Raw genomic sequence first — 24554 nt, 5'->3', positions numbered from 1 at the left:
GTAAAAAGCCTGGGCCTTTGTATGGATAATCGAATGTCATTTAATGCGCATGTAAATAAGATCTGTTAACAGTCATATTATAAATTAGAGTCATTATATGAATTTAAGGATATTTTGCCTGCTAGTACAAAAAAAATCTTACAGAGAGTTTAGTGCTTAGTATTGCTGGATACTTAAATATTGTATATGGTCCTTTTTTAACTGAACAAAATATTAAGGAAAAAGTCCATTCTGAAGTGGAGTCAATATAATATTGAAAAGTTAGTAGGGGAAGTCTTTTCTCCGCAAATAAAATGCCAATCCTCTAATTTCAGGAGTGATGCATTTCGGCAAGTGTTCTTGCCATCATCAGACTTGAGTTACTAACACATACACTAATTCTAAACAATAACAATAAAAATCTTCAAATAAGTGTTAAGTAACTCAAGTCTGATGATGGCAAGAACACTTGCCGAAATGCATCACTCCTGAAATTAGAGGATTGGCATTTTCTTTGTGGAGAAAAGACTTTCCCTATTAACTTTTGAACAAAATAAATATAAAATCCAGAAAATTCAAAATTCCTGTGTAAGATTTACTAGAAATTTGCCTGGGAGGGTTCATGTGAGTGAGCATGTAAAGCAGGTCTATAGTCTTAATATGGCCCAAAGAAGATTTTTGGGTATAAACTGCACTGTACATAAATTACTTAATTTTCATGAACCAGAATATCTGTCAGAATTCCTTATTCAAAGGGGAGATACACATAATGTAAATATTCGCTATAAAAGCACACTGGCAATTCCCCAGCATAAGACTGAATTTCTGAAAAATTCTTTCAAATATACTTCTGCCTCTATTTTCAATAGCCTACCCGCAGAAATTAAAGATTTAGGCATGGCCTCTTTGAAGTCTAAATTAAAAAAAAATTTAGAGACTGCTGATATTTTAATACGGGTGTAACTTTGATTCTGGTATGGTTCTCTGAATCATTTTTGTTCAAATTTTTATTTTTAAGAAAATTGTACTATGTCCTTTTATTATTTATTGTGGTGGTTATTAAAACACGCCTAGCGGTACTTTCCACCTTTGCATGTATATAGAATAGATGTAATTTATTTGTTGCATACAATAAAGATTATTTAATTTTTTTATTTATTTATGTATGGAATCAGGAAGCATGACCATATTACTCATGAAATTGTTAAATCTAACTGGCTCAATATGTAAAACCGTAGAAAACTACATCTTTCAAATTTTGTGCATAAGCTTCTCAATACCACTAACACCTAGAATACTCTTAAAAATAAATTTCTGCCAAGGACAAAATTCATGAACAAAATATTAGAAACAAAATAAATTCTCCATCCCGTTACATAAAACATCTATGTATAAAAGATCCTTTTCATATAATGCAATCACCTTATTTAATTCCATACCTAATAATTTTAATAAATTTAAATACAAAATGCGTTTGTTTTTATTTAATCAACAAACTCACTATGCATAAGAAAGGATTTCTTTTTTTTATTAATGACAAAAAGACACTTAAAATGAGCATGTTGAGGTAATACTTAATAAAAAAAATAGGAAAATAACCAAGAAAAGCATACCTAACTTGTGTGTAATAAACCAACCTTATAATATATTTGAAGAATTTATAAACAGGTATTTGCATTGTATACTGAACTGGACTAGGTTTTGAAATAATTTCACAATATAACTATCTACTTTTTAAAGAAAATCTCTACCTGCTACTGGATAAAGCTATTAGATTACGGTCTTTTGTATCACAGTTTGTCGTTGTGTATAATCATTCTTTAAGTAACTTTTTTTTTTACCATGTGTGCGTACATTTAAAGAGCTGTTCGCTAATAAGTTGCATGATATTGTTTTATTTTCAGTTTAGAGGGGTTAGGTAGGTTAAGTAAAAGTAGCCACATGGCTAGACTACACCCCCTTATATCCCTATAGAAATGTATGTATGGCACAACTGTAAATTATTTGTTTGTTAAATAAAAGACGTTTATTATTTTTATTATTATATACAGGAAGCCAATAACAGAACAAGCGCAGCTTAGCAGATTCTAAACCAACAAAGGAAAATCGTGAAAGGCAAGGATCCCATGAACTTCACTGCATCTGAATAATTTTTTTGCAGGTACAGCGTAGACTTTTAAGGGTACAGTACTGACCATAGTTACAGCTCACTTTTTTATGAATTAGGCTTATCAATCACGTGTACCTACAGAAGGTTTTTCTTTCAAAGAGGTCACATAGAGAAATTAGGGACGCAATAAGTAATTTAAAAAATAAACATGCTAAAGACATTTATGAACTGTCCCTGTTCAAAAAACTAAGCGAGCATTTAATATATCCTTTAATCAAGCTCTTAAAGTTATGTATAAATGAGGAAATCTATCCAAGCAGTTTCAAGTTCAAAAGATTATACCAATTTTTAAAAAGGGAAGTAGAAATGATTTAAACAAATACCGTCCAATATCTTTAATTCCAACCATAGCAAAAGTGTTTGTTAATGGTTTACCGTGTTTTAATACAGTATACCTTTAACTATGCTCTTTTGACTTGGGATCATGCAGGAAAATTTTTAAGTTGCAAAGAAAGGCTCTGAGGGTTGTGGAAGATCTGGGTTTGTCAACCGTCATCACGTTATATCTTTGAATGTCTAATATATGCAAAAAATTATCTAGATAAATATAACCAAAGATCATAAATTCATAACGGCAAGTAAGTCTTCTAAAGATTTCATTTCTGTGATTCAATAAATCCTGTATCTCAACTAAATATTATGCGCCAAGCTTTTTCATTAAACCTCCAAACTCCCTCCTTACAGGCAGAATTGTGAAAGTCCAGGGATTATTTATGTACCTAGCAGGATATAATATTATTCTACATTATTTTATAATTTATTATTAAACTCTCCAAAGTCTATGTATATAATTTCTTTTGAATTAAGTTTTTATTTGTACATTTTAAATGTCTTTTTTTTTAATTTTATACTTATCTATAGGTAGAGATGGCAAAAATATATCGATATTTTTGAAATATCGATATAGCGAACGAAAAATATCGATATTCTTCATCGATATTTAATTATTCGATATATCGATATAAAATTTTCGATATTTATGGTTTGTAGGAAATGTAGAAAAAAATAAAAACCTTTTTATAGATGAAGGCGTGGAGCTGCCTCGGGCCGTGCGCGTGCGTGTCCTGTACGCCTATGCCTATTCCTGCCAAGGAGGAGTGAGTGAGTGAAACGAAGGACGGGGAATCCCAGAAATATTTCTGGGATTTCCCATCCCATTATTTTACGCACTACTTATTCTACACAAGTTTTTATTTTGTGTGATGTCTGATGTGTATAAAGTACGCGGTATGTAGATTGGTGTTAAAGGTGCTTTCAGAGTGACTTTTGTTAGTTAGTGCTATTACAAAAAATCGTAATTATTAAACACAGAGGCCAAGTGTAAAGTCTGTGCAAAAGTAATTAAAACGTCTGGAAACACCACAAATTTGAAAAGTCATTTTCGTTTGCATAAATTGGATGATATTAAGGATAAGGATAATTTAGAACTTCAGGTACGTTAAGCTATTTGTGTTGATTTATTCAAAAGTAAATATTTAATAGAATGTGCAATGGTAAATAATAAAATATTTACTTATTAAAAATGTTTTAAAATGGCTATAGGCTATAGGTACAAGGTAGTAGCTAGTAAATTTAAAAATATATCATTTCAAATATTCATAATGTAGAATATTGAATAGTACATTGTTATACTATTTTATAGCGTCCTGCACGCCAGTCAGCAATCCCTTGTAAAAGTAAACCTACAGAACCTTCTTGTAGTAAGGAGACTGAACCTATCAGGGAGAATCTTACAGAGTCTGAAAGTGATAGTATTGTTACCGCAGATAATGAGTCGACTACATCGTCTACATCAAAATTTTCATCTTTTGTAAGTCAAGGTTAATACAAATATATGATTATATTTTAAATAATTAAAATGTTGTAGGAAATGCAAGATTCAGCTTGCTCAAGCAACCAATCAAAAAGGAGGTGTTTGAAACAACCCACAATTTCCACATCTTTTTCATCAATAAAAAGTTTTTGTGGTAGGTAACTTTAAATATATAGTATTTCAAAATTTAACCAGGGCTTATTTTATAGCTATTTTGTAGTGAACTTGTTGTCAAGAGAAGAAAATTTAATTTTGAGTTTTTAAAAAGTTAGGGGTCTATGTCGTGTATAGTGTCAAGTTAGCACTACCACCACTAACTTTTTAAAAACTTAAGCTACACATTTTTCGTCTTGTCAACAAATTCACTACAAAATAGCTACAAGTTATGCACCAAAGAATTTTTGAAAAGATTTAAGTGGTAGTGCTAACTTAATAGAGGTGTATTTTTTAATGTTCTCAAAAATTGAAGTAAATAACAAACGAAGGAAAATTACCTTTTTTAAACTTAATTTATAAGTTATTTAATTTAGTCAATGTGTAAAAGGTACTTTTCTATTTCTAGAAGGGGGAATGAAGTTAAACAAGATTACAAAGGCTATAATCAGGTATATATGTGTAGACAATCTACCATTCTCTACGGTTGACTCAGATGGATTTAGAAACCTTATTAAGGAAATTTCCCCGTTATGTAAAGTTCCAACAAGGAATACAAAAATTTGATGTGTTGGCTGTTGTGTTTAAGAAGGAGTTAGAAGACGCAACTGACATTACTCTAACATCGGACATATGGACGGAAACAATGTCCATGAGAAGTTTTCTTGGGGTGACAGTACACTTTCTAAAAGGCACTAAACTATTATCAGTTGCAGTAGAGACGCTGGAACTGTACGAAGCTCATACTTCGCAATACATTTCTAGTGTCTTAATTGATCTCATGGCGAATTGGCACATTGATCAGGAAAAAGTTGTGGCCATCGTCACAGATAATGATGCCAAAATGCTTAAAGCAGTACAGCTTATATTTGGTAACAACAAACACATAGGCTGTTTTGCTCATACGTTAAATTTAGCGGTGGAAAGCAGCATAAAATCATGCGGGCTCGAAGAAGTTATATCAAAAGTTCGAAGTATAGTGCTCTTTTTTAAGCGCAGTACCAAAGCAAGTGATGAGCTACGTCAAACACAGAAAGAAAGGGGCAAAAAACCTGGCGAAATGCATAAGCTTACTCTCGATGTGAAAACAAGATGGAATAGCACATTATATATGGTTAATAGGTTTTTAGAACTACTGCCTTTGGTTAACAAGATTTTATTGAATAAACCAGCCTTCTCTCCTTGCCGCCACCCTTGAAGTCGAAAGCATACATTTGTAAAGTCTTTAAAAATAAAATAAAAAACAGAAGTATTAACCCTGTGTTTATTATTACATTTAATATACAATTATCTCTTATGAAGAAAAATTTAATGCAATACAAAAAACGAAAAAAAAACATAATATTTATATATGTATTTACAAATATATATAAATATATCGATATTTTCCGCTCTTTCAAATATCAATATATTTTTACCGATATATCGAATACATCGATATTAGCAGCTCGATATTTATCGATATCGATATATCGATGTTTTTCTAAAAATTGCCATCCCTATCTATAGGTGTAAGACGTTTTTGATTGGAAAATTTTATTATATGATGTTTAGTCGGTACCATTTTATTGACGATTGTAAGAAAAAAAAATTGTGAGCATGAATAAACTTTACTTTTCTTTACTTTACTATCCTACTAGCTGGCCATACTAATGGGCAAACTTATATCAGGTTATTTCCGATTTCATAATATTAACTTAGATAGAATGACACTGTAGGTATATAAAATTATATTAGAATCACCCTTGGAAATAGTTTTTTGTGTGAAGGCGAATCATGATTACCTCCTTTCTCTAAGTCAAACGTCTTGTCTTGTCTTCGTCTTGATTATCAGAGAATCGATATTTTAAAAAAATAGTCAAAGATCTATAAACAACTAACTCAACTATTATTTTAACCTTTTTCTTTTTTTAATCCATTTTTATTTCAATGTTCTTCATAAAAACCGTATATTTGGTACCGTCATCTTAAAAACCGTATATTTGGTACGCAGTTACCAAAATATTGGTTAATGTTAAATTTCCTTTTTTTTATAAAATTAGTCTCCATCTCAGATCTGCTGAAAATTTTTATTGTTAAACAGGCCATGAGATTATTTTTAATTTACGAGAACAGCTGCTAAAGGGCGAAACTTATACAGAGTGTCGTAAATAATGATAAATAGTTTAAAAAAGAAATGAGGTTAAATTAAATTATCCTAGTGCGAAGATCAACAACCAAGATACAGGGTTATAAACTTAATGTAATTTTTTTGAGTTTTGTACATAAATTTAGCATTTATTTTTCGGTTTTAACAAAACTTGGGATATGGTTTTTATTTTATATAATAAATCTGAAAATTAACCCTTTTTTATATTATATCATAGAGCGCGCCACCAGCAACATTTTGATTTTTTTAACTCCGTTTTTTTTTGATTTGACATAATTGAATTTTTTATTTAAGATATGCATTGTGCACCCAGTTTTGCCTAAAAAAGATCTCTGAATCTCGCAACGATTCATCCATTTCGAGACATTTAAAGTTTTCAATGCGCTCAAGATAAAGTTTAATTTTCCTGCCAAGATAAATTATTATAAATGTCATTGTCACTGTCCGGGTTTATGTTATTGTCAATTACTTTGATGAGTGGTTATAAAAATTTAAAATCACACATTTAGTAACGTTATCTAGTACCTTTTATTGGGTTCTTATTGTTAGTTAATTCCAGTGTTCACTGTTTATTTAACACAAAGAAGCATAAATAAAAAAATTACAGTTAAGAAAAATTTAGTTGTTTATATCTTTGACTTATATGAAATACTCAAATCAAAATGTTTTTCAAAACATTCTTAGTGGGACACCCGGTATAGAAAAAACTTATGAAAAAAATAAAACAAGAAAACTATCATATTTAAGAATCATATATTTAAAATGTAATCAAATAGCGAAAAAGATTGTTAAAAAATTAAGCTCATAATGCTTTCAAATAAATGTATTAATTCACATTCGATAAGATGTGAATTGAAGGCATTTTTTATAGGATACATAGTATATGATATCTAATAAAGGTTATAATATATGTAATAAAAGCTACGGCAGACTACACGCAATAACTTACCTTTATTTACATCCGATCCTTTAAGCATCATTTCAGCTCTTGCTTGTATTTTAGTTTGCACTTGTTCGGCACCCTCTTTCATTTTAGCCAAAATCCCTGCATGAAACCGATTTATACGTATATTATATAAATAAATACAATTCAGTGCAATCTAGATGCAAAACAGTGCAACACAAAATACAAGCAAAATAATAAAAAAACAATAACTAAAAGTGGTCAATAAAATGATCGTTTTTACCATGTTTATCTTTTTCTTTAATCATCTTCTCCATATTTTCTGCCTTATCCTTGACTTTTCCAAAAAAGTCTGCCGCAAATGGAAGATAATATTTTATTTTACTGAACCATTCCCATGTTATACTTAAATTAAAAAATAAAAAAAAACTTACCGGCAATTTTTTTATGTGCATCTGGACTGGCGCTTTGGGTTAATGCTGCTACCTTAAGGTACTCAGATTGAGAAATAAGTCCCGCGGCCTCCAGACTACCAGGGGACATCATGGAGTATTCCTCACTTAAAAGCTCTATAATTAAAGCTTCTATATCGAAGAACAGAATATGACTTTCTGGATCTGAAAGAAAAGGTTTACAATCAAAAATAATTGGGAAAAATAAACAAATTATAAAATTTCATTAATCTAACTTATTTTTTTTAAATCTATTTAGACATAAAATAAAAGTTAACTCTTGCTGTTTATCAGCAATAGTAGTAATAGTAGTAAAATCTAAATCTTCCTAGAGAATTATTTTGCAAGCTAATTTCTTTGTTATTAAAAATGTCATTAGTTTTTATATAATTTTTCCTTTTTCATAACATCATATAGAGGTTGTCTCAGCGAAAACAAAACAGGCATTTTTATCTAAACATTATTATACTTAAATACCTTCGGAATAAACAATTTCATAAAACAATTTATTTGAAAAATTATTTCTTTCTATTTTAGTTTAGTTAACTTTAGAGTTACTTTGTTGATAAAACAAAGACACAGTCAGAGTCTCAAAACATACAGGATGACAATCTAAAAAATTTCCGCGTGCATAAGTCCGAACAATAGTTTCTTTTAATTTGTCAAGTTTAATTAATAAATGTTGATTTTTATATGAGTCAAGTAATTTATTAAACCAACAAGTAAAGTCCAGTGCAACGATATATTAGATATACATTTTTTATGTTTATATTTTATATACATGTTATATCAGTGGTCTAATAGGACAACCTAAGTTATCCCTATAATGCAATAGATCTTCAAAACATCAACAAGTCGCACAGATATTAGATTACTTCCAGAACAAAGGACTATTGTTCTAAATCATAAACATCTTTAATTACTTCAATCGTAGAAGAACTAGTAAACAGTAAATAAGGCGTAGTTTCCCACGAAACCCAAGAAGCTTGTTGACAATAATTCAATTTATTTATCCACAACGCCACCAGGACTCTACGTGACCTAAAATGCAGCATCAGCACCACAGAAACTATTTAAGCTTGACCATGTCTCCATTATTATTATTATTATTATTGTTGTATTGTAGTAATAATCATATCTTTTGTTTAACTCTTAATTGTTTTAAAATCCAAAAGTTATAATTGTATTTTTTTTATTTTATAATGTAATTAAAGTTTTTTTAAAAAAAGTAAATTCAGTGATTGTGATTTAACAAATTGGCGCAAGTCGGTAGGATCCAGAAGAAACACCTAGTTGGTGGTGGATTCCTATCCTTTAAATGGTTAAAGAACCAGCAGCCCCAAGAAGGCAATAAAAATTGTGGTGCCTACATCAGACGACTTAAAAGCGACATCACTGCTAATCTCTGGTGGACATCAGCCATTGGTCCTCATAGTCTTATCGGACTACGGATTAGGAACACCTAGTGAAACCCCTGGTAGATCTGGTAAAGAAATCATGGCTCCAATGATAATTAAGATTGTGAAACTGTAAGTTTGAATTCTCATTGTTTATTATATTTTTGATGAAGATTTATTATTTATTAATGATTAAATATTCTTGATTGAATATTTTCATTAAATATTATTTATTATATTGAGTTATATTGAGAATTCCATTATTAAAATATTATTGAAGTATATTGAAGAATTATTATTGAAATATTATTTATTATTGATATAAATTTAAATCATTAATCACTGCTAATATAAAGTTTTATTTTTAAAAATTTATTTAAGAGTTAACTATAACGATTTAGACAAATAATAAATTATTGAGTACATTATTCAATAAATTTATTAAAAAAATGGCGACATCAACTCAAACGCAAAGTGAAGAAACTGTAATTGAACCATACAAATTGTCTGAAATTTTCTCTATTGTGCCAGAATATGACGGTGATAAAATTTTTTTAAACCAATTTCTTGATGCTTGCAATCATGCAATAGATATGTGTGTTGGTGAACAAAAATATTTATTGCTTATTCACATTAAAAACCGATTAAGAGGCAGAGCAGCTCAATTGATAAACTCTCGAAATCCTTCTACCTACGAAGAAATTAAACAATTATTAAACGCTCATTTTGGCGATTCTCGCGATTTATCGTCGCTTATTCAAGATTTGCAAAGAATAAGACAATTAAATAATGAAAATCCGTTAATTTTTCTTAATCGCTTAGTTTTAAATGCAAAAATTCATGCTAATATTCAAAAATCCAATCTGTCAGCAAATCAAAAACAAGCACAAATCACTTTAATTGAATCCATGGCGTTAAATACCTTACTAACTGGCTTAGAACCTCGTATTGCACATATAATAAGAGCTAGTAATCCAAGAAATATGCTCGAAGCGCAAGTACGAATTAAACGAGAATTACAACTCTCCTATTTCGAAACTCAAAACTCCCGATTAAGACAAGTTCAACCTATAATTCAAAAGAAATTTAATGTAAAAACACAAAACTTTAATACCAACCAAAGTAATTCACAACAACAAATGTATATTCCAAGACCAACCTATCAACAATTTTCTTCTAATTACAATTCAAGACCGAATTTTTATCAAAATCAGTCAAACACAAGTAATTTTTCGCAGCAAAGACCACAACAATTTACCCAAAGACCTCAAACACAGAGACCTCAATTTCAACCAAATCAAAGACCAAATAATTTTCAACCTAGACCGATAGTTACTCAAAGAAATCCAAATTTAAATCAAAGGGCACATGTTGTTAATTATTCTGATAATGACAACTTTTATCCTGAAGAGTATATTTATTCTAATATTGAACAAGAAGAATGTGAAATTTATCCTGATCAAGAAGAAACAGATCAAGTCGAATATCAGTCAAATTTTCCTTTGGTTATCGATCAAAATCACCCACCGATCGATCAGCCCCTCTCAGAACTCGAACAAGAAACTCAGACCTTAACAATCAAAGATCAAGAGACCCTTCAAGACAAATTAATGTAAATCCTTTTCTTTCAGTCAATTCAGAAAACCTTTATTATGTCAATGACGCATCAAATAAGTATAACTTATTAATTGATACAGGTGCAGGAATTTCTATTTTAAAAAACAATGTTGCAAAAAAATATCGTGACCATTTAAAAGAAAACTTAATTGTACAAGGAATTACAGATCAAAAAATATTAATTGATGAATCTGTTTTAGTACCATTTGATGATTCAGGTGAATTACATAAAATGTATGTCTACAACCTCGATATTGACTTTGACGGTATATTAGGTTCAGATTTCTTAGAACATTACCAAGGAATCGTAGATATTAAAAACAGGAAATTGATAACTAATTTTAAAACAGTGCCACTTCATAAAATAAGTGACAAATCAACAGATATTCCACAAAATCCAGAAATTAACTTAATAAAAGAAAATAAACCAATTCAAAATGAAATAAAAATAGAACCTCGTACAGAGAAAGTATTTAAATTAAAATGTAATCTTTCTAATACGGATGCAATAGTTACAGCAAAACAAATAGATAAAGTCTATCTCCCAAATTCTCTAGTTCACGTAAATGAACACGGCGAATTTTTCACAACAATTTTAAATGCACATCCAATTATAAAAACAGTTAATTTCTCTAATATTAATATTGAACCCTTTCAAACAGAAACAATTTTAAAAACTAATCAAAATATCAATTTTCAACAAAAAGACCGTCTTTATTCAATAAAAAAACAATTAAGACTAGACCATTTAAATTCTGAAGAAAAAGAGGCAATTATTAATCTTTGTTTAGATTTTGAAGATATTTTTTATCTAGAAGGAGATAATTTAACATTTACAAGCGAAATTAAACATTCAATAGATACAGGAAACACTAAACCTATTTTTACAAAATCTTATCGATATCCTCAAATTCATAAAGAAGAAGTAAAAACTCAAATTCAAAAAATGTTAGATCAAGGTATAATACAACCTTCAATTTCTCCATGGTCATCTCCAGTATGGGTTGTCCCTAAAAAATTAGATGCCTCAGGTAAACAAAAATGGCGAGTTGTTATCGATTATCGACGATTAAATCAAGAAACTGTAAATGATAAATATCCATTGCCAAATATTTCAGATATCTTAGATCAGTTAGGTTCATGTGAATATTTTACAACTCTAGACCTTGCTTCAGGCTTTCATCAAATAGAAATTAACCCTAAAGATATACCTAAAACTGCTTTTTCAGTAGAAAACGGACACTATGAATTTAAAAGAATGCCTTTCGGATTAAAAAATGCCCCGTCCACTTTTCAACGAGCAATGGACAATATTCTTTTAGGCATTAATAACGAAAGATGTTTGGTTTATATGGACGATATAATTATTTATTCAGCTACACTTCATCAGCATATTCAGAGATTAAAAGAAGTATTTTCAAGACTACAAAAAGCTAACCTCAAAATTCAACCCGATAAATGCGAATTTTTGAGAAAAGAAGTAGCTTATTTGGGTCATATTATAACACAAGATGGTGTAAAACCCAATCCATCAAAAGTTGAAGCTATAATTAATTATCCTATACCTAAAAACCCTAAAGACATAAAATCTTTTCTTGGTATAGTAGGCTACTACCGGCGATTTATTCCAAACTTCGCAAAAGTTTCGAAACCCCTAACTAGATTACTTCAAAAAGATATTCCTTTCGATTTTGGTACAGATTGTAAAAATGCTTTTGAAGAATTAAAAAAAGCTCTTGTCGAAAATCCGATACTTATTTATCCCAATTTTAACGAACAATTCTTATTAACCACAGATGCTAGCGCATTCGCTATAGGTGCTATTCTTTCACAAGGCCCTATTGGAAAAGATCTTCCTATCGCATACGCATCGAGAACGCTTTGTCCAGCCGAAACAAAATATTCTACCATTGAACGCGAACTATTAGCAATTGTTTGGGCAGTAAAACATTTCCGTCCTTATCTATTCGGTAGAAAATTCACTTTAATAACAGACCATCGCCCACTCACATGGTTGTTTTCAATTAAAGATCCTGGTTCAAGATTAGCTCGTTGGCGTTTAACCGATTGTGACGATAATTCTCAAAAGGCGAGCGTAAGCGGAAATTATAGTGGCAGACCGCCCGATGAAAATAAAAGTGTTTACGCAGATGAAACCGAAAGTAACCACATAGACAATGACTTTGATACGCAGATAACGCAAGAATATAATTTATTTACTGACCTATATAAATCTCAATCTGTAATTGATTATTCAAAAATTGAAATTTCAAACGATCAACTATTAGATAAAACACATAAAAATATAATAACCATTTTTAGACAAAATAAACTAGAAAATTTACACGATGAAATTTTAGATGACTTTATAGAAGAACAGACGAATTTTAATTTAAACATAATCAATATTTTTAACAGTAAATCAGTAAAAAATCGTAAATATTTTGTTTTACTTTTACCTTTTGATCCTGAAACAGTAGTGCAACGTTTATTTTATTTAATATACACATGTAAAAATGAATTTAACACTACACATAAATATTATATTGAGAATAATTTAGAACTACCGATTTTAGAAATCTTTAGTTTTATTTTTGCAGAACAAGACATAAAGTTATGTATCTGTCAGAATATAGTTAAAGAACCCGATAAAGATGAAATACCAATAATTTTAGATCAATATCATAAGGGTAAAACTAATTTACACCGCGGTATTAACGAAACCTTGCGACGTATCAAATTAAAATATAATTGGCCTGGTATCGTAAAAGACGTAGAAAATATGATAAAAAGTTGTGAAACCTGTAATAAAAATAAAATTTGTCGAAAAAATCTAACTTCACCTCTTGTTATAACAGAAACACCTAAAACAGCTTTTGAAAGAGTAAACATCGATATTTTTGAATATCCATCGAAAAACTATGCTTTAACAATAAGAGATGAACTAACCAAGTTTACACAAGCTTATCCAATCAAAGATAAATCAGCAAAATCTGTTGTGTATACATTATTACTATTTTTCCAACATTATGGTACTCCCTTACGAATCCATTGTGATTCTGGAAGAGAATTCGATTGTGCACTTATGAAAGATTTATGTTCTTTATATGATATAAAATTAACATTTTCCAGTATTGGTCATCCACAATCAAATGGATCAATAGAACGATTTCATGCAACTCTTGCTGAAATGATAAGAACTAATCAAGCTGATAATCCTAATGAACATCCTTTTAGCGTTTTACCGTATGCTGTTATATGTTATAATAATACGAAAAATAAAACACACGGGTTTACTCCTTACGAACTCATTTTCGGGCATACGTCATCTAGACCTCCAGATACCTTATACAATGAGAAAAATCTCATCACGAAATACATACGCGATTTAAATAATAGAATGCAATATTACTATAAAATAGCGAGAAATCGAACAGAACAAAATAAAATAAAATCTAAAGAACGTTTTGATAAACACGCATCAAATAAAATCCCTGAATATCGTGTTGGCCAAAAAGTTTACATTAAAGAATCACAAATAACTAACAAAGCACAAAATAAATTTAATGGTCCATTCGAAATACTAGAAATTTTGAAAAATTCTGCTATTCTATTAAATCTCGAAACCCAACAAAAAACAAAAGTTAACTTTGATAGGATGTTACCCTATCACGAAAATATTTAATCAGGTATTTAATTGTTAATTTACAATATTTTATTATATTAAGTATCTAGTATTTAGTTTTCTTTTTAGATACTTGGGACTAATAGCTGTAGTGCAAGCCCAGTATAATTTAACCCCTATAAATAATACTATTGGAGTATTTTATAAGGATGAAGGAACAATTAAAATATCTAATGATAAATGGAAACTTATTGTTTATAAAGATATGCAACCTATCAAAGATACGATTGATAATAATAATAAAATTCTTGATAATATTCTCGATACATTTAAAATAGATGCTTATGGTATACATAAATTAAATATTGATGTTCGGACACATGTAAGTCTCATTAGTCAAATTTTAACATCAGTTAACGAAAAATATTTTGAAATTATGACTAATACAAGAAAATACATCTATCGTCAAAAACGTGGTATTTTTAATGGTATTGGCACTATATGGAAATCCATAACAGGCAATTTGGATGCTTCCGATGGTGAATATTTTAATGATTGTATTAACAAAATTTCCAGGGATGAATATGAAATTGAAAATCTATTAAAAAATCAAATTTCTGTAACAACTTCAGTAATTAAAAGTTTCAACCAAACAATTCAGAAATTACAAATCGATGAAGAAACATTTAATAAGGATATAATAGCAATTAGAAAATCGATTTATGATTTAGCTAATGATATGCATTTTTATGCAGTTGAAATTTCTCTTTTAAACCTTTGTGAGTCACTAATGGAAAGTTATACCTTTATTGAGAATGTACTTGATAATATCTTGAATGCAATAACCTTTGCACGTTTAAAAATCTTACATAGCTCCATAATAACACCTTTTGATTTAATTGAAGAATTAAAGAAAATCTCTCAAGCTTTAGTAAAAAATAATCTTCCACTTCCAATTTATTTCTCTTACATTGCTCAATATTTAGAGATAATTGAGTTGCAAGCGTACCAATTAGATTCTAAAGTTGTTTTTGTTTTAAATATACCATTAGTAGAACCAGAAAAATATACTTTATATCATCTCTATCCAATACCAATTTCTGATGAAAGAACAGGTCTTCATCACACGTTATTAATATCTTTAAAATATATTGCTAAAAATGAGGATTCACTCTTGTATACCCCAATCCAAGACTTGGATAAATGTAAAGCCATTACTCAAAGAGCCAGAATCTGTTCAAATGTCCTGCCATATCCAATCGACAGTGACGCTATCTGTGAAGCCCAACAACTAAAGCCGATGAACCAACTACCGAGGACATGCCAAACTTCAGTACTGTTCGCAAAAGACTATGGTGTTCATGAAATCGGACTTAATCAGTGGTTAATAACAGTTTCGGACTCTTTACCAGTAACTATAAAGTGTTCCTCAAAAGACATAGTGACCGAAATCATTAAAAACAATACTATTTTAAAATTACAACGTGAGTGTAACGCGTTTGTTGGTACGACCAGAGTTCATGCAAAAGACATTATTGAAACAGACAGTAATGTAACCGATAATCATCATCCAGTTTTAATCCCTTATGAATGCTGTGAAAAGTTTCCAAATAAATCATATATGCCAGATCTGAAACCATTAAGAATCAGTAAATTAAATACTGATGATCTCAACATAGCTCAGTATAAGTTGAATCAATATTCAGATGAATTGGACAGAGTAATCCAACAACCATTCATCAGTAAACATATCCATTGGTTTACTATTACAACCATAATATTTGTTGTTTTTCTAATTGTCCTATACATTTATTGCAAATGCAGAAAAAGAAGAAGTTTCAAGATTGGCATTGTATCAAATTCAGGCTCTCCTCCATCTCCTCCAAGTGATCAATATCGAACTCCACTTCTTAAGAATTTCAGAAGTTTTCTACCTAGAAAAAGACCTAGTGTACGAGTTGGAGAACCTATAGAAGAGGAATTTGAGCTAAATTCCAATAAAAGCCTTGCATAAAAGCTATTTCGACGCAATAGCTTTTAACTAAAAGGGGGAGCTGTTATATCAGTGGTCTAATAGGACAACCTAAGTTATCCCTATAACGCAATAGATCTTCAAAACATCAACAAGTCGCACAGATATTAGATTACTTCTAGAACAAAGGACTATTGTTCTAAATCATAAACATCTTTAATTACTTCAATCGTAGAAGAACTAGTAAACAGTAAATAAGGCGTAGTTTCCCACGAAACCCAAGAAGCTTGTTGACAATAATTCCATTTATTTATCCACAACGCCACCAGGACTCTACGTGACCTAAAATGCAGCATCAGCACCACAGAAACTATTTAAGCTTGACCATGTCTCCATTATTATTATTATTATTGTTGTTGTATTGTAGTAATAATCATATCTTTTGTTTAACTCTTAATTGTTTTAAAATCCAAAAGTTATAATTGTATTTTTTTTATTTTATAATGTAATTAAAGTTTTTTTTTAAAAAAGTAAATTCAGTAATTGTGATTTCACATACATTTTTTGAAATGTGCTCTTTCTTCAGAGAGCTGGTTGACCAAAGATTAAAAAAAATTTTTTTTGTTATACCATAATTTTAGTGAACATTTGACGAAATTTGACTATAAAAAAAGGCTGTTAGGCTAATTAGGAAAATTGCAGGGGGAGACTTTGTCGGACTAAATATTTTAACTTTTTCGGTAAGTGCATAGAGATGAAGCGAGAGCTCGTGATAACGTGCCAATTTCAGTATGTTAGGAATGTGTCAAGGCAGATCACAATATTGTGCCGTCAAAATGTCAAAATTTACTTGTCAAGTGTAATTTTAATCGTTAAATTAGAATAGGCAATTTTAAAATGTGTTTTTTCTTTTTAAAAAAGATTTTTATATAATTAGGTAATATTTGTAATGTAGTGTAAAACTTTATATGTTATTTTAATCTAATGACCTAGTGTGCATTCATTTTACTTGACGTGTGTACTGGGTGGCAACTTAAGCAAGGTAAGCGGCTGTTTCTCGCAAACTAATAATCGTAGAACCTTCAAACAAAAAATGTTTTATAAAAGCAGGCGGCTAAACGGCGTTACAGCTACTTCAAAATTTAAAATTCAATTTTTTTCCAAAAAACTTACAATAACGGGCATCCCAAAATATTATTGTAATAATCTTCATAAATATTGTAATAAACATTTCCACACAAAAAAGTTTCAGTAAGAATTTCTGTTACTTGACAAATAAACTGGTTGAGGGGTTTTTAACTTGAGTGAGAAAAATAGCTGAAAATCTGATCTAATATAAGAAAAAGTATAGTTGACAGAAATTGTAAGTATTTGGCTTTTTGAGTATTTTAATAATTGAAATACTTGAAGTAGATATTTACTTTACTTACTAGCCTTTAACTTAGCTCAATTTAACTAAACATTTAACGGCTGTTTAGTTAAATTGACTTATTTTGCGCTGTTAACAAAAGAAAAACAAATTTGAAAGGAGACTGATAGATATATCAGTAGAATATATTTTAAAAACGCCTTTTTTCCGTACTTGACCATTTATAATTTTGATCCCTAAAAAATTACCAATTTTTTTAGAAAAAAAAATACTACGTGCCTCGGCCAAAGGCCAACATTTAACTGAATATGAAAATAAACGATATAAAAAGAGATTTTCTTCCCAAAAATAGAATTTTTTTAGGTCCATCAACATGCGCTAAATATAGGCGCTGGTCGCTTCTAAACGACAACATTTACATCTTAAACAAAAAGGAATTAAAAGCTTTACCTTTAGGGTTTGTCCTAAATCCTTGCACTCCCAAAGACGTCTGTCCATGCACCCTTCTGGCATGAGGATCACCAGCCTCCGTATGTGCGTTCAACTGTTGCAGTTGGTGCAGTCCCCGCTGAGTCGCGTGCCTAATCGCTGATAAGTTTCTATGCCTTAACCCTCTAAAAATGTAAATTTAATTAAGTCCTCGAGCAGTAGTTTAGCAACAGAACCTGAAGAAATGTACTGCTGGATTTGCTAGACCCATATCTGAAGAAGAACCTGCGTCCTCGTTTTCTTCGCAGGCGTAGAGAACTTCTTCTGCGGCAATACCTTTAGGAAAGAAAATGTTAGAAAGAAATATAGGCTTTATTTATTTCATTTATGGAAAAAATCACTTCAACAGAAGCTACTACCAGAATACTTGCTTATACATGTCTAATAAAGTACATTTTAAATTTGTTTTTTCTGATCGAATTTTTTTTTATCTTTTTTGCTAAGTCAATTTGATGTTAGGTCAAATAAAACTTAGGTTTTAAGTTTTAATATTACCGACGTTTTTGACCTGCTTTATCTTTTCACCGCCCTGAAGATGGCCTAATATAGGCCATTAAATCGTAATTTATGGTATTATTTATAGTACCTCCTACATAGGCAAAATTTATATAGAAATTATCGGCATGAAAATAATTGCCAGCAATTTCTCATGGCTAAAAGTCTAAAAGGCGCCCAACCTTTGATGATAAAAGAACCCACAAAATAGATTATCGCTGAAAGCACTATAAATTTAATCGCGACCATTTAATAAATTGATTTTACACCACTTCTTGGCTTTGAATTGAGCTTTCCCAGAACATCAGACCAAGCATCAAGTTCATGATGGAGTGGGAAAGTGAGTCAGCACTGCCTTTGTTAGATGTTCTTATAAAGAACAATATTGGGCCCTTATGAACATCAGTCTATCGCAAATCAAAACAGATACAGGACAATATACTTAACTACAACTCCAATCATCCTGGTTCAAGAAAGGTTAGAATTATTAAAACCCTGTATAGGTGGGCGGCAACAATATGCAATATGTTGTATATACATACAACTATATACTTAATTCTTGCTTTAAAAAATGAAGCAAGAAACTGCAGAAAATTGTACGATAAACCAAACAAATCTATTTTTCTTGTAACAAAACATCATGGTTGACTCTATGGAACACTTTTGGAAAAATCGCTATAAATGTATAACTTCTACCTGTATTTTAGAGTCAACCAAGTCATTCAGTTTTCGCCAAAATATGGCTAAATTTGTAGTTGTTGACTTCTTATTCATAAAATCGTGTGATTTTTCATTGATATACTATATACAGGGTGATTTTCAACCTATGCGTATAAACTTGGGAAATGGTAGATGAAGATCAATAATGAGTAATAATGAGAAAAAAATTTAGTAAAATATTTTTGGTTTCCGAAATAAAGTTAAACAAATATCAACAGAACGTGTATCAGACGAACTTATTTTGTTTATTAATAACTGATAGTAAACAAGTCATAATGTTTGGAATTTGTTGTTTGGAATCTTTAGCAGTACTTAGTTTGTTGGTGGCTGTGATCGTTTTCGATCGTTATTTTCACACGAACAAAATAAAAGCGTCAAATGTAATGGCGCACATTTTTACAAACGAAGAACTTGTCGACATGGTTTTGGTTTACGGAGAAACGCATCAGAATGCAGTGGCAGCAGCTGATCTGTATGCCCAAAGATTTCCTCGAAGATCACCCGAGACGTGGGGCTTTCTTACGTGTTATTCAGCGGGGTAGAGAAACAAGCAATTTGCGGCCGCGGCCTGGACAAGATGGAGGAGCTATTAGACCTAGGCACATTCTAAATCTGGAGGAGGATATTTTAGAAGTTATCGAAAAACAACCTAGAATTAGCACTAGGACAATTGCAGCGCGATTTGGAATATCGCAATCTACAAGTTGGCAAATTTTAAGGCACGAGTTGCTGTACCCGTTTCATGTGCAGAGGGTACAAGCCCTACTTCCAAGAGATTTGCCGCTTCGAGTACACTTTTGTGAGTGATTGTTACATCACCATTTTAGTTACGGGTGAGGTAAATTTGACGCGCAATGGAATTTTCAACTTTCATAACACTCATTACTGGTCTTTGGAAAATCCGCATATTACACGGAGAACATACTTTCAACAACGTTTTTCTGTAAATGTATGGGCTGGAATTCTGAACGGGATGCTCATCGGACCTTTTATTCTGGAAAATCGTTTGACTAGTGCTCAGTATTTAGAATTTTTGCGCAACAATTTACCAGTGCTCCTTGAAAATGTGAATCTCAACGTTAGGCAGAACATGTGGTTTCTTCATGATGGTGCTCCACCACATTTTTCATGACCAGTGCGACAACATTTAGGTCGTGTTTCCCGGACGATGGATAGGCCGTGATGGTCCAGTTGGGTGGCCCCCTCGCTCGCCTGACCTTAATCTATTAGACTTTTATTTATTTGTGGGGTCATATGAAAACAATGGTGTATGTAAACGAAGTTGAACACTGCCAGTGACGCAATTCGCCTACAGCCTGGTTTGGCCCGGGCATGTACGTCTTCATGGATTCGACGAGCTCAAGTCTGTATCGAAAATAATGGAAACAATTCGAACAGTTGCTTTAAATTAGTTTAAATTAAACACGTTAAAAAATACATGTTTTTTATTTAAAAAAATATGGATATCTCCAAAACTAAAAATATTTTACTACATTTTTTTTGATTATTACTCATTATTACTCATCAGCTATCATTTCCCAAGTTTATGCGCATAGCTTGAAAAACACCCTGTATAATATAGTATGAATACATAAACTATATGATTATAAATCTTGTTATATATTTATCCAAACATGTTACTTGAACATATTTAAAGCCACAGGTCCATAATTTAGAAATATGAGCTTTATCTCCACTTTTACATATAGAAACTATTTTTTAGGTTTTTCATGTATCTAGGTTTTTTTCTCCGTAGTAATGCTTTTCGCACACAGAGCGTCATTTGTCAGAAGGACCGTTGGAGCAAAATCGGGTGAGTATTCAATGGGATTTGATTAAGCAATACCAGAAAAATGCGAACCAAGGCGTGAGCAATATTAATATAACTCTCTCGAATAGAGTATCTGGTAATTGGACTTTGCTAAAGTTGTGTACCTCCAGAAGTTACTGAATTTACTAAGGTTACTTTTTTCTACCTCTTTTATTTATTTTTTCAATTAATTTTACGCAACTTATATCAACCTAATGTCACTCGTAACTTCAAAGATGAAATTTGCCTTATATTCTGTGAGGCATTAGTTGAAATTATTAGGAAACCATGCCGGGTAATATATTTTGCATTCGAGTGATATTGGCATACATTAATCGAGATCCTCATATATTTTTAAAATGTAATGTAAAAAATGTGTTACTTATTTACATCAGAGCTGGTTCTTGGATCATCCCAGTTAGTGTTCAATGTGTTCATAGTGTCAAATGATCTAAGATCACTCCCCCTCTTTATTTTTTGAACGGATCAATTCAAAATATTGAAACTTGAGGTAATGTAATTGATGAATGAATACTATGTTTTAAAGCTAAATTGACAGATGAAAATTTCAAGATGGCTGCTGGGCGCCATCTTGGAAAAAAAATTAAATGAAAAGGGTGGTCTGATAGCACATCATTTTGAAGCTCCTGATGAGTACTTTATAACCCTAGAATATAAATTTAATATCTTTATCAACTACAAAATGGTGGTTATGAAAAATGACATTTAATTACCTGAATACTAAAACACTGACAGGCATATATCTACAAATAATTGTTATTCTCTACCGTATCCACAGCGACAATGTCGATAAAAGTTTGTTTTGTTTTTTTTTTGTTGACAGTGACAAAAATATCGGTACGAAAACAAATATCATTGTCTAGTTAAAATATTCTCATTTAGTTTTCGGTTTTAGTGGTAGTACTTGAAATGGTCAATTCTCGTCCATTGCAAGAAAAAATCGAAGCGATTTTTATTTACGTTGCGACGGGTAACTTTCCAAATCCTCCTATTTGTAGTAAATATTTATGGGAACTCGTATCTAAATTTACAACTACTGGTAGTGTAAACAACAAAAAGCCTCCAGGACGTCCGTCCATTTTGGAAGAAAAGCAAGTTCAAATAATTGGTGAGATGAGTCCCCAACAATCAACTTCCTCCGTCGCGAATGAACATGAGGTTTGTCCTACTGTATGGAGACTTTTGGAAAGGAATAAGTATCATCCGTACAAAATCCAAATAGTACACCAGTTAACTGAAGATGACCCTGATCGAAGAACAGAATTCTGCGAAACTATGACGGAAACCATTGCACGGCATCTCCATAATACTTGTTTTAGTGATGAATGTACAATTTATCTCAATGGTAATGTTCATAGACAAAATTGTCGCTATTGGAGTGACACTAATCCTTACGTCTTCTGGGAAACTCATACTTCAGAAAAAATAAACGTTTGAGCAGGGATATTGGGAAACCATATTGTGGAGCCTCTATTTATCAAACAAAATTTAATAGGAGAACTGTATTTGGATATGCTGGAAAATACTATTGACCCTCTAATCACCGAAATCCTCGAAAAAAAATCCTAATGAATTCGATATGGATATTGTATTCCAGCACGATGGAGCTTCACCACACTACTCTAGACAAGTTCGGAACTATTTAGATAACAATTTCCCCGGTCGTTGGATTGACCGTCGAGGACCTGTGGAATGACCAGCTCGCTCGCCATATTTGACACCTCTAGACTTTTTTTATGGGGCTATTTAAAGCAAAAGGTGTACGAAACTGAACCTGCTTCAGTATTGGATTTACGACAGACAATAATGAATATTTGTAGAAATATCGATGTTACTGTATTTGAAAATATTCGGCGTGAAATTTCGAACCGACTATAAAATAGACTATAGCTTATTTATGATTTACCTTGTAGCACTCTATCTAAATGTCCAGTTTCCATTTGCCAAACGTAAACGGTACCGTCAGAACATCCTATTATCATAAAATCATCCTTGGGTCGCCACTTTATCGTCGTTACTGGAAATAAGTGTCTCGAGGCGAGACATACGCACTTCCGCTCAGCCAAGCTCAGTAATGTAACTGAGTGATCGGATGCTACAGAACAAATGCATTTCTGGATTCTTGCCTAGAAAAAAAATGAAAGTGTTTAAATGTATATAAAAGTTTAATGCTTGCTCAAATACAAAAATAATATTAAAGATCAAAACCTCAAATGTTCTCTTTATTTTAAAACTGGCTCGAAAATAAAGTTTAAATTTAATAAACTTAAACACTTAAAACATTAAAAGGCTAGAATTAGCATTGCCGTGAAACTATGGGCAGTTTGTTTGCTTGCAACATCTCTGATGCAATGATGCCAAATGCTTATACAGAAAAACCACTTTATATCATTAAAATTTTTCACTTATTTTTACAGTCATAAAACAGAAAAGACAATACTAGTGTAACTCTTTAATAAAATATCAAGCATTTTCTTTAATTAAATATGATAAAATACTCTATATAGAAGTCAATATTCAAAGTTAAATAAATACAAATAACGCATATTAGAGAAAAAGGCAACAAGATAGCAACGCAGCTTGATCGCATTGTTGATTCCACTAACAGAAGGAATCTTTCAGTGACGTTAAAAAATATTTACATGATAAATATTTATTATTAATAGATTATGCTTTAATTTAAAAACAATATTACCGTTTATGAACTATGCGTTTTTTTAACGTACTTCATTAGAGTAACGGTATCTATCTGATAAAAAGCATTGTTATGGAAATTAAATATTTTATAATTATTAGTGATTTTTTAATATATTTTTATTATTCTACGTTTATGAGGACCGTATCATGATGTTATGATATTATCGGCATTTACTTGTGAAAAGATCGACTTAAATCACCTTTTTTCTATGCTACCTACAGCACAAGTTTTTAGCATTATAATAGTTAGCCAAAATCCTTAAATGAGACCTTTTTCCTTTTTCAACCAAAAACTTAAGAAAAAACGCAGAATTTTACAGATGCCGAATGTAAACACCAAGCCGTTTGACAAGATGATATTTCGCATGTTTTTGCTCGCGGTGTCTTTTTTTCCTTTGAAGATCTTATTGTTGCGCTTAGAATAAGATATATCAATTTATATTTTTTATTTTTAATCCAAAATCTAACATCAATAAGTTAAATTAACATTATTATATGCGTTGATACATAGCTAAAAATTTCCTTTTTTTGAAAATGTGCGTAAACTTGACAACAGAGAATCGATGAATATGTTTGTAAACAAAATACCCCCCTTGCCCCTGTGCACATGTTGAACTCAAACAAAGTTGTTGTTTACTAATTCTAGTCTTTCAATGTTCTAAGCTTAAATTTTTATAAAAAAAATAGCGCTCTGTGGAGTTAACTGTAAAAGCCGAATTTTA

The 24554-nt window shown here is 30.9% G+C and overlaps 1 protein-coding gene across 4 annotated transcripts in view; it reads right to left on the bottom strand.

Moving 5' to 3' along the window:
• The window catches only part of LOC126736883 (WD repeat-containing protein 7), a 178124-nt gene that overhangs the window by 73907 nt on the left and 79663 nt on the right, over positions 1–24554 (bottom strand). For 3 of the 4 annotated variants that reach the window (XR_007660815.1, XM_050441490.1, XM_050441491.1), the window contains 6 exons: positions 23042–23261; positions 18266–18365; positions 18051–18214; positions 7603–7785; positions 7452–7520; positions 7214–7309 (listed from right to left, as the gene is read on the bottom strand). Coding sequence is in view for 3 of the 4 variants with exons in the window: in XM_050441490.1 (XP_050297447.1) it covers positions 7214–7309; positions 7452–7520; positions 7603–7785; positions 18051–18214; positions 18266–18365; positions 23042–23261 (832 nt within the window). In the remaining variant the exon portion in view is untranslated. The remainder of the gene's footprint in view (positions 1–7213; positions 7310–7451; positions 7521–7602; positions 7786–18050; positions 18215–18265; positions 18366–23041; positions 23262–24554) is intronic. The other variant, XM_050441493.1, reaches the window with a different exon arrangement.

Source organism: Anthonomus grandis, chromosome 5 (genome assembly GCF_022605725.1).
Source record: "Anthonomus grandis grandis chromosome 5, icAntGran1.3, whole genome shotgun sequence".
NCBI classification, from domain to species: domain Eukaryota; kingdom Metazoa; phylum Arthropoda; class Insecta; order Coleoptera; family Curculionidae; genus Anthonomus; species Anthonomus grandis.
This window is presented reverse-complemented; position numbering and strand designations above follow the sequence as displayed.